This window comes from Pseudorca crassidens, chromosome 19 (genome assembly GCF_039906515.1).
Source record: "Pseudorca crassidens isolate mPseCra1 chromosome 19, mPseCra1.hap1, whole genome shotgun sequence".
NCBI classification, from domain to species: domain Eukaryota; kingdom Metazoa; phylum Chordata; class Mammalia; order Artiodactyla; family Delphinidae; genus Pseudorca; species Pseudorca crassidens.
Window position 1 is genome coordinate 3954356 of NC_090314.1, and position 17675 is coordinate 3972030.

At 59.3% G+C, this 17675-nt stretch overlaps 1 protein-coding gene across 1 annotated transcript in view; it reads left to right on the forward strand.

Moving 5' to 3' along the window:
* MYO15A (myosin XVA) overlaps positions 1 to 16001 on the forward strand; it is a 50095-nt gene extending 34094 nt beyond the window's left edge. Inside the window, exons 52-65 of the mRNA XM_067716428.1 lie at positions 178 to 250; positions 685 to 757; positions 990 to 1063; positions 1294 to 1376; positions 2625 to 2755; positions 3856 to 3950; positions 4116 to 4193; positions 4532 to 4628; positions 6338 to 6498; positions 7222 to 7355; positions 10486 to 10619; positions 10882 to 11015; positions 12293 to 12433; positions 15444 to 16001. Of these exons, the coding sequence (XP_067572529.1) occupies positions 178 to 250; positions 685 to 757; positions 990 to 1063; positions 1294 to 1376; positions 2625 to 2755; positions 3856 to 3950; positions 4116 to 4193; positions 4532 to 4628; positions 6338 to 6498; positions 7222 to 7355; positions 10486 to 10619; positions 10882 to 11015; positions 12293 to 12433; positions 15444 to 15545 (1510 nt within the window). The 3' untranslated portion in view covers positions 15546 to 16001. The remainder of the gene's footprint in view (positions 1 to 177; positions 251 to 684; positions 758 to 989; positions 1064 to 1293; positions 1377 to 2624; positions 2756 to 3855; positions 3951 to 4115; positions 4194 to 4531; positions 4629 to 6337; positions 6499 to 7221; positions 7356 to 10485; positions 10620 to 10881; positions 11016 to 12292; positions 12434 to 15443) is intronic.
* Positions 16002 to 17675: the final 1674 nt, after the last annotated feature.

The window sequence follows — 17675 nt, forward strand, 5'->3', positions numbered from 1 at the left end:
AGGCCCCAGTTCTGGGGGGGATGAGAAACCCTGAGGTGTGAGGCCCGCCTGCAGCCCCCACTTCCGGAGCCTTGCTGCCCGGCGGGCTGACACTGAGTCAAGCACACTCCAGGTGGGGAGCGGCGTAGCCAAAGCTTAGAGACAAGGCTGGCCAGTAGTGTCCGCTTCCTGTTGCAGGGACGGCCTCAGGCCGAAATCCAAGGAGGGTCGGGAATCCAGCACCTTGGAGGACATGCTTTGCTTCACCAAGGTGTCTAGCCCCAGGCCCCCTCCCAGGCCTGTGGGCCAAACAGCCTTGTCCCCAATGGGACCCAAGCACTCAGCACCCCGAGGGCCCGCGTTTCTCCCAGGGGCAGTGTCTCCCCTCGTGGCGTCCCGGCTGCCTTTTGGTGGTGTGGACCCTCCTGTTGTAAGAGGAGGCACCACGTGGCCCTCCCCCCTCCCCCTCCTGACCCAGTCCTCCCATCACAGACCCCGCCCCCATGACAGCCCTTCCCATCAAGACCCCGCCCCCTCCCGACCCAGCCCCTCCCATCAAGACCCTGGCCCCTGGTCACCCAGCCCCTCTCCCCACAGACCCCGCCCCCTCCGGATTCAGCCCCTCCCATCACAGACCCCGCCCCCATGACTCAGCCCCTCCCACCAAGACCCTGCCTCCTGGTGACCCAGCCCCTCTCCCCACAGACCCCGCTCCAGGACTCCCTCATTGAGCTCAGCGACAGCAGCCTCAACAAGATGGCCACAGACATGTTTCTAGGTGTGGGGGTGGGACTGCGGCCAGGGCTCTGGGCCAGGTGGGACCCCGCAATGTGACCCCTGCTCACCACCACCCCTTCCCTCAACTCAGATGTGGGGCCCCTGCAGAGAGGAGGAGCCTCCCCCTCCTCCTCTGGCCACAGCCTCCCGGGGAGGCGTCCAACCCCAGGGTCCCCAAGGGGGGCAGGCAGCTGGGGGTCTGGTGGCCCGAGTGGGACAGGTGTTTCCTCCAGCTGTGATGCGGTTCATGGGGGACGCCTCGCTGAAGGGTCAGAGTGAACTGGACGTGCTTTGCACCCTCCTGAAGGTCAGTCCCGCTGACTGCTGGTGCTCCCTTGCCTGCCCCGTGGCTCAGTTTCCCCATTTATCAACAGAGTAGCAGGACTTTGGGGAGGGAAGCTCTCATGTGGCCCAAAGAGGAATGCATCCCACTGGTGGGGAGGGGCCTGGGGAAGGGGCACCAGGCCCATCTCCAAGTGCCCACCCTGTTCCTGTGTGCTGGGCGTGTGACCTGTGACCTGGCCCGCCCTCCTACAGCTGTGCAGGGACCATGAGGTCTTGCGGGACGAGTGTTACTGCCAAGTTGTGAAGCAGATCACAGACAACACCAGCACCAAGCAGTGAGTGTCTTCCCCTCCCCCAGCGCATCCATGCTCCAGGAGGGGCCAGGTCAGCCTCCGGAGTCTCTCCCCCTGTCTCTCCCTCACTTCATAGACAGAGCGTGCTTGGTCTGGGACAAGCCCTTTCTTGTCTCTGAGCTTCAGTTACCTTATCTGGAAAATGTGGTGATAATGTGTGAGTCCAGGTTTTTGGTTGCAAGTGACAGAAACCCAATTAAATCTAGTTTAAGCAAAAGAGGGTTCAGGTAACTGAAAAGTCTGACGTAGGACCTCAGGCACAGCTGGACCCAAGTGTCATCAGGAAGCAGTCCTTCTCCGTAGCTTGGCCCTGCTTTCCTCTGTGTTGATATCATTCCCGAGCAACATATCCCATAGATTGGAGAGAAACATTTCCCAGCTCAGCAATCCCAGGGAAAGCAAGACTGACCCAATATTTGCAGCAAAAATTCCCAAATGCAGTCTTATTGGTCCCATGCCCATCCCTGAGCCAACCACAACGGCTGGACGATACAGAGCTCTGATTGGCTAGACCTGGGTCATGTGCCTGTCCCCAAACCAATCACCATAGCCAGAGGGAGGCTGAACTCTAACTGGCCAGACCTGGCTCCCACACCCATCCCTAAACCAGTCGCCGTGGCGGGGGGTGGGGGCTGCGGTGTTCTAGTTGGGCAGTCCTGGCTCTGATACCCATCTCCAAACCACAGGGACCGGGGAGGGGTGGGTGGTTTCCCAAAGGAAGCCCAAGTGCTGTCCCTAGACGCCGGAGGTCCCCACAATGAAACCCTCACACCAGGGCAGCACAAAGGTATGCTTCCATGTCCCGCACACGACCAGCACACAGTGGGGACCCAAAGCGTGTGCCACCCTCCCGTCCACTTGCTCGCATCCCCCAGGAATTTCAGAGCCACTCAGCACGTCCTCCTGCCCCTCCCTCCCAGCCTTACCTGCCACCAGCTCTGCACATGGTCCCCCGGCCCTCCCGTCACCCAGAGAGATGCCCCCGGGGAAGGCTTGTCTTTTGGCCGGGGGGCGGGGCGGGGGGGCTCGTCCTCTGCCTTCCCTACCTCCCACCTGGATTCTCAATAGAACACAGCTTCTGCACGGCTCTGGGCCCGCCGGCCCTGCTCTCACTGGGCAGGGAGGAGGAGCCTCCTCAGAAGATGAGCCGCCTGAGAGTGGGAGAGACTCCTGGCGTGGCACCGTAGTGCAGCGGCCGCCTGCAGCGTAGCCCCATGTGTGTCCTTGCAGGGACAGTTGCCAGCGAGGCTGGAGGCTGCTGTACATCGTGGCTGCCTACCGCAGCTGCTCCGAAGTCCTCCAGCCACACCTCGTTCGCTTCCTCCAAGACGTGGGCCGGACCCCAGGCCTGCCCTTCCAGGGTGAGGGGCCAGCGGGTGGGGAGTCAGGGCCAAGGGCTTGTCTGCGTGAGGACCGGCCGGGCAGCTGGCCGAAGGGCCTGGCCCTTCACAGGTGCCCGGGCAATGTTTACTAACATCAGTCCATCCCCAAACGTTTGTGGAGGTCCCGCAGGGGCAGATGCGATGGGTTGTCTGATCTAACGGGGGGGGGGGGGGGGGGGGGGGAGGATGGCGTATCAGGGAAGGCTTCCCAGAGGAAGTGTTGCTCTGGGTCGTGAGCACATGGGAGGGATCTCTAGGTAGGCTGAGTAGCAGGGGTGAAGGCCCGGAGAGGAGGATGTGTGGCATGTGGGAGTGGAGGCGGAGGAGGCGGCAGGGCCCTGTTTCTCTGGTCTTTGGGGATCAACAGGGGTCTTGAGAGGGTTCAGGCAGGGGCGCCAAGGCTGGTGGCAGGGTCTTGGCCTTTTCCCCTTGGATTTTGGAGGAAAGGGGCCACTCCTCAGCCTCAGCCCCAGCCTAGCTTCCAGAGCAACCCCTGGGTCCCCCTAAGAGAGAGGCCGGGGCCCCTGTGGTTACCACGGCGGCCGTGAAGGAGACGGGGACCTCACTCTCTTTGTTTCTGAAGACTCCTCTTTGACTCAGGCAGCAGACTTCCCTGGACTCAGAGGTGAAGAGACTCAGCTCCAGGGAAGGTGGCAGAGTGTGCCCAGCCCTCTTGACCCCTCCCCAGAGCAGGGCGAGGGCACTGCTTAGCCCAGAGAGATGGGGAAACAGATGGTGGGGGCTCCTGCACTGGGATGCTGCACACAGCTGCGTCATCTTAGCCACACACGGCCTGCGGGGGACAAGCCCCGAGTCACCAGCTGTCTGCGGGGCTCATGGATAAGCAAGGCGTGCGGGCCTCCGCTGCGTGGGATGGGGTTCAGATCCAGCTCTTACACTCTGGCTCTTGACCTTGGGTAAATCACTGCCCTCTCAACTGTCTCCTCAGCCGCTGAAGGGAGAGCAGACACACGGCCCCACCCTTCTACCCGCCCCCCCCTTGGACTCAGGGCTGGGGCCAGAGGAGACCCTTTCTCCCCTGTCCACCCTGGGCCAGGCCCTGACTCCCGTTTCTGCAGGGATCGCCAAGGCCTGTGAGCAGAACCTGCAGAGAACGCTGCGCTTCGGTGGCCGTCTGGAGCTCCCCAGCAGCATGGAGCTTCGGGCCATGTTGGTGAGCACTGGGGCGTTGGGGTGAGTGAGACGGCCCGGCCCAGAGACCCCGTCACGCGCACTCGCCGGCCCTGCCCGGTCCCTGTCGGGGACCCCCACGGAGGGGACAGCAGCTGGCCCAGAGCCCTGGCCCGGCCTTTCCCACTCCCCAATCTCCTCACCCCAGGCCGGCCGCAGTTCCAAGAGGCAGCTCTTTCTTCTCCCCGGAGGCCTCGAGCGCCATCTCAAGATCAAGACGTGCACCGTAAGTGACGGGATGTCTCCGTCGGGCAGGGACCCCAGCCTCCAGGGTGGGCCCCCGAGGGTGCTGAGCCCCCCAGCCTCCCCCACTCGGCAGGATTTCTCTCTCAGAGGAGCAGCCTGAGCCTGGGGGAGGTGGGACCTCCAGCTCAGGATCAAACTGCAAATAAGAGACAGGCCAACTCGGAACCCGAGTCTCTCAGACTCCAAAAGCTGTGCCCTTTCCTGCATGCGGCCGGCTCCCAGGGACCTCGGGGATCCTCGCCTCTGCGCAGGGGGTCTGGGTGGCCTTGGGGGCAGAGGTCGCCAGGCCAGTGCAGCCTCACGCTTCCCTCGCCGCAGGTGGCCCTGGACGTGGTGGAGGAGATCTGTGCTGAGATGGCTCTGACCCGCCCCGAGGCCTTTGATGAGTACGTCATCTTTGTTGTCACCAACCGAGGTGAGTGGCCAGAGGCCAGAGGGTGCGGCATGCTGGGCCCACGCCCACCACCCCCACTGTAAGGCCCAGGTCAGATGCCACTTCCTCCAGGAAGCTCCTAGGCCCAGGTAGAGGGACCTCTCTGCCCCGAGCCCCCACAGCCCCACGTCTGCCCCTCTCTGCTCCGTTCTGTGTGACCTTGCCTGGCCCGTCAGATCGCGAGTTCCTGGAAGACAGGGCTCCCCTGATGCCTCCCTCTGCCCCTCGGGCCACTCAGTGGGCCCTGCCCTCAGGGAAGATGAGACTTGATAGGATGCGACTCCTGGACCCACAAGTGCAAGTACTTTCACCTGTCTCTTAACGCCTTAATAGTGGCCGTAAGGGCCCCCACCCTTGGTCTCACCTGGCCCTTCTCAGTTCAGCTGAACCCCTTCCCCCTGCAGCCCACCTGCTGTAGGCTGTGGCCTTGCTTCCTGCCACCAGCCTGTCAGTTCCATCCACCTCCAACCAGCTCTCCCGCTGCTGCCTCGGCTCCGAACCATGTATCCTCAGCCCTGCTTGCCCGGAGTCCAGCCAAGACACAGGGGGAGGGGAAGGCAGTAACAAAATGATCCCAAAAACTGAATTTATGGAGCAGAGGCTACGTCCCAGGCACTGCTGAGAGCATGTCATCCTATAAACTGCTTTAATCCCCACCACAACCATATGAAATGAGACGGTTATTGTTCCCATTTACAGATGGGAAAACTGAGGCCCAGGGAGACTGTATTAGTCTCCTGTTGCCGCCATAACAAATCAGCACGTACTCATTGGGTTAAAACAACACAGGTTTATTATCATATGGTTTGAAGATCAGAAGTCCTGAAACCAGAGTGTCCTCAGGGCTAACTCCTTCTGGAGACTCTGGGAAAGAGTCTCTTTCCCGGCCTTTTCTGCTTCTAGAGGCGCCCACATTCCTTGCCTCACGGCCCCTTCCTTCATCTTCAAAGCCAGCAGCATAGCATCTTCCAATCTCTCCTTCTTTAAGGACCCTTGAGACTACACTGGGTTCACTTGGGTACCCACGATAATCTCCCCATCTCAAGATCCTTAATCACATTTCAAAGTCCCCTTTGCCGTGAAGGTACATATGCACAGGTGGCGGGGAATAGAACGGGGACATCTTTGGGGTCAGGCTGTTATTCAGCCTGCTGCAGAGATTAAAGGACTTATCCAAGGTCACACAGTTGGGATTTGAACCCAGACTGTCTGGCCTCGAGAGTCTGGACTTTATCATCGTGCCACCCCGCCCCCCCTTTGGTAAAATTTTACTGAAGGTGTGGGATGGAAACAGAAATGTCAGTTCAGGAAATGAAAACTTAAGCCTCTCGTACAGGCTGATACCCGCTCAGTGCCAGACCCCACCGTCTTCCCCACCCGCCCCAGGAGACCGGCAGGGGGTTCTCCCCTGAAGGAGCTCCGCAGAAAGGCATCCACTGGCCCTCCTGACCTGAGGCCTCGTGTGCCCCTCCTTGTCCCCAGCCCTCCTCTGGAAAGGGGCTAGGCTTTCTCGGAGCACCACGCAGGGCACTTCCCTAGACCTAGGCGGGCTGTAGCTTGCGGTTACAACTTGCACAAACACAGGCACCCTGTCCCATAAACGTGCTCTCCTTTACTGAGGATGCTGTGTCCCAGAGCGGGGAGGGGGCTTGCCACTCGTACCCCAGCCAGCTGCCCCCGGCTCCCCACAGGCCAGCACGTGTGCCCGCTCAGCCGCCGCGCCTACATCCTGGACGTGGCCTCGGAGATGGAGCAGGTGGATGGTGGCTACACGCTGTGGTTCCGGCGCGTGCTCTGGGATCAGCCGCTCAAGTTCGAGAATGAGCTCTACGTGACCATGCACTACAACCAGGTCAGCGCGGGCCGCTCTGAGGCTCTGGAACTTTCCAGGCTCCCCCGGGCCTTGGCGTTTGAGGCCTTCATGATTCGGGCCCCGAGGCGTCTGCTCCCTGCGGGCTCTGCTTTTCTGAGTCTCCGGCGAGGCCGCCCCAATGGCACTGCTTCAGGTGGCCTCTCCGTCCTCCTTCCTCTGGCCCTCCTCCCGCGCTGTGCACTTGGCCTGTCCCTCGCTGAAAGGCTTTGCCTGGCCTTGTCATTTTCGTGGTGCTGCCCCTCCCCTTTGAGACTTGGTCGTCTAAGTCAGGGTCGTGGGGTTAACAAAGCCTGGTTCTTCCTCTTGTGCCGACACTTGCGGATGTGCTTGGACAGAGAGCGCGTGCTTCTCTGGAGCTGGTGCCGCAGCTGCAACCGTTCCGAGTCCAAATCCGGCCACTGGGCTCTTGTGCCTGAGGGTCAGCCAGCGGCAGCCAGAGGACTTGTGGAAATGGGACCCCAGGTCCTGCATGCTGCAGGCGGGTGCCAGTGCTTCCCGGGGTCCTGTGGCTTCCCGGCCACAGCCCTCCCAGCTCACCGTCATGTGTCCCTCCTCCCAGAAGCCCAGGGAAGTGACAGGCCACCCTCCCCCGGAAGTGAGTGGGGCTGGAACCACTCAGTGTCTGTGTCTGCGCCTCCCCAGTTGCCTGCCCAGTGCCTGGCCGCCCGCGGACCCTCACCTGCCTCACCCCGTCCCCCGCAGGTGCTGCCCGACTACCTGAAGGGCCTGTTCAGCAGCATACCGGCCGGCCAGCCCGGCGAGCAGCAGCTGCAGCAGGTGTCCAAGCTGGCCGCACTGCAGCACCGAGCCAGGGACCACTTCTACCTGCCCAGCACGTGAGCACCCACCCAGCCCAGCCCGTCCAGCTGGGCCCCCACCTCCGGGCATGCCAGGTCACTTCCAGCTGGTAGTAATAGCTCAGAGCAAACGGAGTGACAAAAAGCTTTCGGGACACACACCCTGTGGTCCAGGAAATACACATGGCCCCGCAGAAAGATCTGGCCATGGAAACATTCACCGTGGTGTCACCTACAATCTCCGACGACAGGGAATTCCTTAAAAAACTTGTGGAGGGATTTCCCTCGTGGTGCAGTGGTTAAGAATCCGCCTGCCACTGCAGGGGTCACGGGTTCAAGCGCTGGTCCGGGAAGATCCCACATGCCGCGGAGCAGCTAAGCCTGTGCGTCACAACTGCTGAGCCTGCACTCCAGAGCCCGCGAGCCACAACTACTGAGCCCGTGTGCCACAACTACTGAAGCCCACGCGCCTGGAGGCCCTGCTCCGCAACAAGAGAAGCCACCGCAATGAGAAGCCCGCGCACCACAACCAAGAGTAGCCTCCGCTCGCTGCGACTAGAGAAAGCCCGTGCACAGCAACGAAGACCCAACACAGCCATTAATTAATTAAAAAAATAAAATTAAAAAAATAAAAGATCCCACATGGCACAACTAAGACCCACTGCAGCCTAAATAATAAATAAATATTAAAAGACAAATTGTGGGGCATCAGGCAGCCTTTAAACTGATGTTTTCGAAGAGGCGAGACATCAGTCATCCCAGGCTCTCCATCTTCGGGCCTTTTTACTCTTTTTTTTTTTTTAACAAAATAATTAATTAATTAATTTATGGCCACATTGGGTTTTTTTTTTAAATCTGGCTCCTTAATTAATTTTATTTATTTATTTATTTTTGTCTGTGTTGGGTCTTAGTTTCTGCGTGAGGGCTTTCTCTAGTTGTGGGAAGCGGGGGCCGCTCTTCATCGCAGTGCATGGGCCTCTCACTATGCGGCCTCTCTTGTTGTGGAGCACAGGCTCCAGACGCGCAGGCTCAGTAGTTGTGGCTCACGGGCCTAGTTGCTCTGCGGCATGTGGGATCTTCCCAGACCAGGGCTCGAACCTGTGTCCGTTGCATTAGCAGGCAGATTCTCAACCACTGCGCCACCAGGGAAGCCCTATTGGGTCTTTTGTTGCTGCGCACGGGCTTTCTCTAGTTGCGGCGAGCAGGGGCTACTCTTCGTTGCGGTGCCTGGGCTTCTCATTGCGGTGGCTTCTCTTATTGCAGAGCGTGGGCTCTAGGCGCACAGGCTCAGTAGTTGTGGCACACGGGCTTAGTTGCTCTGCGGCATGTGGGATCTTCCTGGACCAGGGCTTGAACCCGTGTCCCCTGCATTGGCAGGGGGATTCTTAACCACTGCACCACCAGGGAAGTCCCCTACTCTCTTAAAAATAAGACCCCAAAGGGCTTTTGTTTCTGTGCGTTGTATCTATTCATATATTTACACTATTCAAAATTAAAACTGAGAAACGATTTAAAATATTGACTTAGTAAGTAATTAAAAATAAGGACACCCCGTGTTAATATAAAGGCGTATATGTGATAATTATAATACAAATAGTGGAAGGTAACATTACACATTAATATAAATAAGTTATGAAAACACAAGTGTATTTTCCCAAAAACTCCAGTGAGAAGAGCGGCACTGTTTGACACTCTGCAAATCTCTGTACCATTTGGCGTGACAGACGGCAGCTGGATGCCTGTCTCTGCCTCTTTGTCAGTCTGTTGTGATCTCACGTGTCACATAGCCTCTGGCGGACTCCACCGTGCACTTGTGAGGGAACGAGAGGGGAGAGCAGATGACCGCTCAGGTTCTTAAGGGAGTCGCATTGCCCTCTCAGACCCTCGGCCACACTATGAGAGCCCCTGGTGTGAACCAGCGTAGGGAAGGCAGTGGAGTGTGGACAGAGGATGTCCCGGTGCCCAGCACACTGTAAGGGCTCAGCACCCAACTCTCTTTCTGTGCTGTCATTTTAAGGGGAAAGTGCAGGAAGCACAGAAAGTTATCATCCCAGCCCTGGAGAAAGACAGTTGTGGCCTTCCTACTCTTTGCAAGACACTCTGCACACATTGTCTCAGCTAATCTCCCCAACCGCACTTTTTAATTTTTTAAATAAATTTATTTATTTATTTATTTATTTCATTTTTGGCTGCATTGGGTCTTTGTTGCTGCGCGCGGGCTTTCTCTGGTTGCGGCGAGCGGGGGCTACTCTTCGTTGCGGTGCGCGGGCTTCTCATTGCGGTGGCTTCTCTTGTTGCGGAGCACGGGCTCTAGGCACACGGGCTTCAGTAGTTGTAGCATGCAGGCTCAGTAGTTGTGGCGCACGGGCTTAGTTGCTCCGCGGCACATGGGATCTTCCTGGAGCAGGGCTCGAACCCGTGTCCCTTGCATTGGCAGGCATCGTCTTAACCACTGCGCCACCAGGGAAGTCCCCAACCACACTTTCTTTACCCCTTTTACAGATGAGGAAACCGAGGCCCAGAGAGGGGATATGGCTTCCCCAGCTAATAGGTGGTAGGACCAGGATCCAGACCTGGGGAGACTGGGTCAGATGCCAGGCTCTTACCCAGCAGAGCAGAGAGGAAAGATATTGCCTGGAGGGTCTTTTGAGGGGTTCCCCTGACGTCCCCCCTTCCCCAGTGTGCAGCCCATGGCAGCCGGGACCGGTATTTGTTGGTATTTTTCAGATGTCCTGAGACACAGGGCTGCCCCAGGGGATCCAGCATGTGTCAGGGGGAGGCCTGGCCTGGTGGGCCCAGTGCTCTGTGCCCTCCGTCTCTGACCAGCCACTGGTGGTTGCTCTGCTGCCCTGATACTTCCCTCAGCGTGTGCTTCTCACCCCTTTGGCCTGGGCTTCTCCCTGGGGCGGGGGCTACAAAGGACGAACGCACCTTGGGTTCAAGCCTCGGCCCAGACCGGTCACTGTGTGACCTTGGACTGGCTGGTAAAGTTCTCAGAGTCTCTGTTCCCTCCTCTGCAAACGGGGAGCCTAGTGGTACTGGCCAGCGGTTATTGAGCACCTGCTGTGTGCCCAGGCACTGAGTCAGCCTCACTCCGCAGTGAGTGGGGGTCCAGGAGGTTTAGCGTAAAGCCTGGCGGCACTCAGAGCGGCCTTTCCCTGCACGCCAGGCGCGAGGCCCAGGAGTACATCCCGGCCCAGCTCTACCGTACTGTGGCCGCCTCGGCGTGGCCCAGCCTGCTCGGCCAGCACCGGCAGCAGATGCAGGCGCTCAGCCCCCACCAGGCTCGCGCTCAGTTTCTGGGTGAGAAGGAGTCCGGGCTGGGGAGGGAACCGTGGGGGCCTGGTTGAGGAGGGCGGGGTGGGGGCACCTTTGCCTCTGTACAGAGGCATTTTTGGTGCCAGCTTTCGGAAGTCCTCGCCGGGGCCCCACCTAGGCTGGGGACCCCGGCAGGGAAGGAGGGGGGCCTGAGGCCGGCAGCTGGACCGGCGGGAGGGGCCGCCCGAGCAGGTGGGGGGCGGCACTGAGGCGCCTGCGTCACCTGCCCGCCCCTCCCCCGCCCCAGGCCTCCTCAGCGCCTCGCCCATGTTCGGCTCCTCCTTCTTCTTCGTCCAGAGCTGCAGCAACGGCGCGGTGCCCGCCCCCTGCATCCTTGCGGTCAACCAGAATGGCCTTAACTTCCTCAGCACCGAGACCCACGTGAGTGGCCTCAGCCCCGCCCCTCCCCCAGGGGATGGGAAGCCCATCTCCGCTGCTTACACCTGCGTGACCTTGGGCGAGGCTCCTTGCCTGTCCGAGCCTCACTGCCTCCCCTGGGATGCAGGGCTGTCGTCAAGGTGAAAGGAGGTGAAACACAGGCCAACGCTCAAAGCCTGTGTTGGCCCGCTGGGGCTGACGGGGCGGGGCTGACGGGGCGGGGCTGGCGGGGCGGGGCTGACGGGGCGGGGCTGGCGGGGCGGGGCTGACGGGGCGGGGCTGGCGGGGCTTCAGCAACGGAAATTGTTTTCCTGGTGGTTCTGGACGGTGGGCCTCTAAGATCAAGGTGCCCGCAGGGCTGGTTTCCTCTGAGGCCTCTCTCCTTGCTTGTAGATGGCCGTCCTGCCCGTTTCCTCACATGGCCCTTTCTCTGTGCACATCCCTGGGGTCTGTGTGTCCCAATTTCCTCTTCTCATAAGGACAGTGGTCCCGTGGGATGGGAGCCCACCCTAACCTTCTCTCTTCAAAGGTCTGTCTCCAGATTCTGAGGTGCTGGGTCAGGGCTTCAGCATATGGATTTGAGGGACACAATTCAGTCCAGGACAAAAAGGATCTGCTACCCCTATTCTTAGTTCTTCCCCCGGGAGTGGGCCCTGAGATGAGGGCTCCAGGGCACGTAGCTTACGTGGAAACACTGGAGCGAGGAAGTGAGACCGGGAGGAGGGTCGTACCCTGGGGGATGCACCTGGGGAGGAGCGTGTTAGCAAGCAGGTTCCTGCTGTGGGGACTGGCGCTCGGTCCAGCGGGGAGCACGGCCCTCAGAGGATGCCCCCCATCGTGCGGGTCGGGGAGCTGGGTTGTCTGTCTGCTGTGGCCTGTTGTTCGTGATGGGGTGCTGACTCCCATCACTCTGGCTGTCCCCGTGTGGGAAGCTTTTGCTCCTGGGGCCGGAAAGAAAGCTCCAGACCAAGAGCGGCGGGTGTGAAGAAGCAGCCTCGATGTGAAGGCATCTCCTGCATCCCTAGATCGCAAACATTTAGAGCAGTGCCTGGCACGCCGCACATGCGTGCAGCAGTATTTGTTGAAATAATTTCACAGGTGAGAAACTGAGGTCCAGAGAGGTAAAGTAGCTTGCTCCGGGTCACACAGCAAGTCACTGGGGAACTAGTACTCGAACCGAGCTGAGCTGTCACGCCACCTACGGATCTGACCTCCAGCGGTGGGGTAAGGCTGGGTGAGACTGTCGCACCCCCAAACCTGTCTGCCCCCATTTCCCCCAGGAGCTGATGGTGAAGTTTTCCCTGAAGGAGATCCAGTCGACGAGGACCCAGCGGCCCACGGCCAGCTCCAGCTACCCGTACGTGGAGATCGCACTGGGGGATGTGGCGACCCAGCGCACCATGCAGCTGCAGCTGGAGCAGGTGGGCCCCGCCTGGCAGCCCAGCTTGTCCCCCGGACCCCCACTCCCTCATTCCGCTCGCCAGGCTTTTCTCTGGGTCTGGCTCCGAGATGGGTCAGGTCCTAGCCGTGTCCCAGGGAACATCCAGCCCAGTGCAGGGGACAGAGCTAACCCAACACCTCACAGAACTGTGGGTCATGAGGGCGGTCTACCAGAGAAGCATCTTGATGGTGGGATCATGGGAAAGGGTGGGCCCAGGTTGTTTTTAGAATAGTGAGGAGTTTGATGGGGAATTGGGGAGACACAGCCAGGGAAGGCAGGTCTTAAGGGTCCTTGAATATAAAGCTAAGAATCTGGGGCTTCCTCCTGAGGGCACTCGGGAGCCATAGAAGGTTGGTGGGAGGGCAGGACCCAGGCAGTTGGAGGACGTTCACCTGGGCTGAGGCTCGGAGGATGGACTGTTGAGGTTGAGGGGTGGAGAGTGGGGTTCCCATGTGACAGGGAGGCCAAGGCCCAGCTGCCCTGGACCTTTCTCCTGTTTGCAGCAACTGTGGCGGCTCATTAAAAGCTGTGGCTGACCTCTAGGTCAGTCAAGTCCAAGTCTCGCAGTGCCCGGGGATGGGGCAGGACCAGAGTTCTCAGCCCACTGGAGAGAGGGGACTGAGGTCCAGAGCAGGGGTAGAATCGGGGCTGGGCCCACACGTCTGGGCCCACTGCACCCACTCAAGATATGGGCCCAGGACCACTTCTCACGGCACGGCCTGCCTTGGTGGGGCTGCTATCCCAGGGCACGAGACAGGGGCTCCCACTGCCCCAGCCCTGCCTCTAAAGGAGGAGCCCCCCGCCCCGGGATCAGTGTGCTTCCCACTGCTCCCCAGTCCTGCTCCTGCTGAGGTCACCTCCACCCTGGCCTTATCTGTGGCTCAGCCTGCTTCCCAGAACCCCCAGTCTGAGCTCCCACCACAGCAAACCCACCTCCTCGGGCCTGCCCGTCCGTTGCCCCTTGGGCCCCTTTTCTGGAGAGCCCTCCCCTGGACGACTTCTAACTGGTGCTGAGTCCGGTCCCCCCTCCCCAACCCCGGCACCCCTCTGACCATGAGGCGTCCAAAGCCAGCTCTGCTGAGACAGCCCCTTATTTCTCTCTCCTGCCCTGACCCCGTCAACATTGCCCTTGGAGACCAACAGGCCTCTGCCCTCACCTCTCACCCTTGCAGGCCCTTGGGCCCCCAACCCAGCAGCCCTTCCCATCCCTGCCCCCTCCTCTGATTACCTCCGTGGCCTCCGCTCTCATCCCTCCCCTCTGCTTACCTGCCCCCCTCCCCACCCCAGACCCACTGCACTCACTGTCCCCTCTACCTGGGACACGCTTGCCTGCATCACGGGGCTCCCTCCCTCCCTTTGTTCGGGTTTCAGCACAAACATCACCTCCTTCTAGAAGCCTACCCTGACCCTCCTCCCCGATAGTTCACTCTTTCCGCCTCAGCAGCCCTCATATGGCTTGGAAATCCCTTAGTTATTTGTTCCCAGATTGTCTGTCTCCCCACTAGAATGTCAGCCCCGAGAGGGCGGGGCAGGGCAGGGTTGTGTCCAGCTTGTCCCCACGGTGTCCCTAGCACAGCCCGGCTGTAGTGGGTGCTCAGGAAGTGAGTGGGTGGAGGAGGAGGCCTCTCCGGCTTCTCCGCTTGCTCCCGGTACCCTCCCCACCCGCGACCTCTTTGCGTTGCCACCTCTGCTCTGCCTCTGTCATGCATGTGTAGAGGACACATTTATTAATTAATCATTCATTCTTTCAATGTATAACCAGTGAGCATCTCTACGCAGCAGGTTCTGCACTTAGCTGCAGAGATACTGAGCAGACCCTCCAGCCCTGGCCCCCACAGAGCCCCAGGTCTCAGGGGTGTGACAGATATCAAAGCCTCTCTAATAAACCGTGATCAGTGCGGGGAGGGTGTACCCGTGCTATCCAGGAGGTAATCAGCTTCCAGGAGCAGGTGATGTCTGAGTGCAGCAGTGATCCCGCCTACCTCTGACAGGCTGTGTGAGGGCATCTGGAAGCAGCCCAGCTTCTTATTGAGCCCCAGTTTCCACACCTGCCAAGTGGGGCAGCATTCCCAGTGAGGCCTGGAGTGCTGCAGCATGTGGGTGGGAGGATGGCAGGTGGAGAGGAGCCCACTCTGATCTCATTAGCCGAGGTGGCCCCCAGGGTGTGGCCTTGGGTTCAAGTCCCACCATCCCCAGCTGTGAGGTCTGGGGCAACTGGCTTCAGGGCTCTGGCCTCAGTTTCCTCACCTGTGGAATGGGCTCTAAGAATGTCTGACTCATAGGGACACTGCAGGGACTGGGAGGGGTGGGACATGGGGGGCTCTTGGGACAGTGCCTGGTCCTCAGTTGCCACCCAGTAAGTGCTGTCCTCCTTATTTTTACCCTCCCTCTGGGCAGCTTCCCAGCCCCCAGGAAGCGCCTGGGGAGATTCCGGCACTGGCGGTGGTCTGAGAGACCAATTTTCCACAGTCCCCGCTGCCTGCCCCGCCCCCAGCAGGTGGGAGCCCTGAGGCTGGGTCACAGCTCATTCTAGGCTGTGGGCGCCAGGTGGTAACCACGGCAGCAGCACGTGGTTAGAAACCATTTATTGATGGGGCTAATAGGTGTCAAGTCTAGAGGATTCACGTGTAGTAAAATCTCATAGCATCCTCCCCATGGCTCCGAGAGCCAGGCCCTGGTAAACCGAGCCCCCAGGGGTGAGACCACTGAGGCTCAGAGAGGTGCAGTAACTGGTTTCAGGCCACACAGGCCACATGCAGCAGAGCTGGCAGGTGCACTGCTCTCCTCCCGGCTCACCCCTTCCCACCTGCAGCCTGGCATTCCTCCCCCTAGCTGCTCGCGGGCCACCCAGGGCCCTGGGGGGGTGGGGATGAGGGTGGGGCCCACGAGTCCCGCCGGAGGCTGGCCTCCATCTCTCTCCCCTCTCCCGGCCACATCTCACCCCAGGTGAGAGCTGGGAAGTGTTGGGCCTCTCACCGTTTCTCCTGCAGGGCCTGGAGCTGTGTCGCGTGGTGGCCGTGCACGTGGAGAACCTGCTCAGTGCCCGTGAGAAGCGGCTCACGCTGCCCCCCAGCGAGATCACACTGCTCTGACCCAGCCCCCAGCCCCCAGCTGCCCTGTGCCAGGAGGCTTGCTGTGTGGTCCCAGGGGAGTTACTGGGCCAGAACCTTAGGGGAGACCAAGAGGCAGTAGGTGGCATGGCGCAAGCCCCCAGGAACCTGAGAAGACTGATCCAGAGTTGGGATGGAGTTGCAGTGTGCAAACCTGGGTCAGATGGCAGGAGGGACTTCCAAAGACTGACTAGTGGGGCCTCCTGCCACCTACCACTGTGGCCCTGCCCCGACTCCCCCTGCGGCAGGGAAGCCCCACACCAGTAGCCTAGACCAGCTGAACCTGCGTTTGCTTTCCTTGGGGTCTGATGTTCAAATCTGCCCCATGTCCCTGCCCCGGCCCCTCACATGTCCCCCCGTCAGGTGCCCCTGCACTGCTGCTGAGCTTGGGTTCCTGACTCTTGGTCATTTCTGTGCAAATAAAAGGTACGCCTGGCAGCCTGTTCTCCATGTGGTTGTTGAGTGACTGGAAAATGAGTCTGAGGGAGGAGCCAGGAGGTTCAAAAAATACTGATTAATTATAATTGCTATGAAATCATTTTATTCTGCATTATCGTGTTTATAAAATTACATTGGTAATGAAGCAAAGGGGGCAAAATGTTAATAAGTAGCCAATTTGGGTAAAGGTGTGTAGGAATTTTTTGTTCTGCTTTTGCGACCTCTGTAAGTTTGAAATTATGTTAAAATTATAAAGTTATATAAATTGCATTGAAAAAAAAAACAAACAGAGCCAGCTCTGTTCAGGGGAACCTGGGCCTCCAGCAGAGACATCTGTCCTTACCTCTCCCTGCGGGCCCCTGCCCCTCTACCCCACACTCCTTGGGTAGCCCTAACCCCAGGACCCCGTCACTGGGTGGGCCACACAATATTTGAGAATGGTATAGTAGAGGGAGAGAGATGTTTCATGTCAGCGGCTGGGGAGGGAGAAGGCTGGGAAAGGGCTTCCCAGGGAATGGGATGTTTGGGTTGGGTTTTGAACCATGAGTAGGAGTTTGCTATAGGAATAGATGGAGGGAAGGGGAATGAACATTCTAAACAGAGAAAACAGTGTTTGTTCCCTACTCTTTCCCCCAAAGCCTAGGACAATGCCTAACGCAGAGTAGGTGCTTAAAAAATACTTGTCGCATGAATGGAAGAATAAATGAATGAATGTTGATGGGAAGTGCTAGTGCTTTGGGGAACTTGTCGGGGAGGGGAGGCTTGGGAGAGGAGGGCTGGATAGGTGTGTGGGGGCATAATTGGCTGGAGCCAAGGTGTCCGAGGAGGGGTTTACTTACTTATTCAGTACCTATTAAGCACCTACTGTGTACTAGGCAAATGCCAGGCACTGGGAGTTGCTCCCAGTTAGAGGCTCTGCCCAGGTGAGAGGACTTTCGGGTTTCAGAATGCAAGTGGGCCGTGTGAGTGAGGCCCCAGCTGAAGCGCATGGAACCGGGAGGAACCTCCTGGCCCAACCCTGGCCACGATGCAGACTCCTGAGCTGGATGGTGTCTGAGGTCTGAGTTTTGGGAGGTTTGTTACACAGCATTGGATAACTGAACAGCAGGACTTCGGGATTTCAGGACCTGGGCCTTAAGGCATAGGCTCATGTTTTAACAGCTGTTCTGGTGCCTCAGTGGTGGCACCAGCAGGTCGAGCCCTCGTCAGAGGTAACGATCCCCAGGAGGCAGAGTGGGAAGACTCGGGTGGCAGGAGAATCAGACCTTGCTGTGGCCCCCAGACCCAGAAAGACAGGAACTCCAGGTGGACGTGGGGAGAGCCAAAGCAGAGGGAACCAAGCCCCAGGGTGCCCGGCCTGGCATGGGGTGAGAACACAGGAGACACATCTGGGAGGCATGGTAGCGTGAGACAGTCACGTCCTGTCTTCGTGGGGAAACTGAGGCAGAGGTGAAGCAAGTAACCACTAACTGGCCTGGCCGAGAGTCAAAGGCAGGCAGGCAGGCTCCAGAGTCGAGCTGTCTCCCCCTGAGGCTCGGATGGGAGAGGGGAGGGCCCTGGCTGCAGAGCATGGGGAAGCCTCCGAGGGGGTGTCTGGGGGCCCTGGAGAGGTGACTCCCATGTTTGCCTGGTGAGCGGAGCACAGGGGTCTCTAGCAGGACTTTCTGATGAATG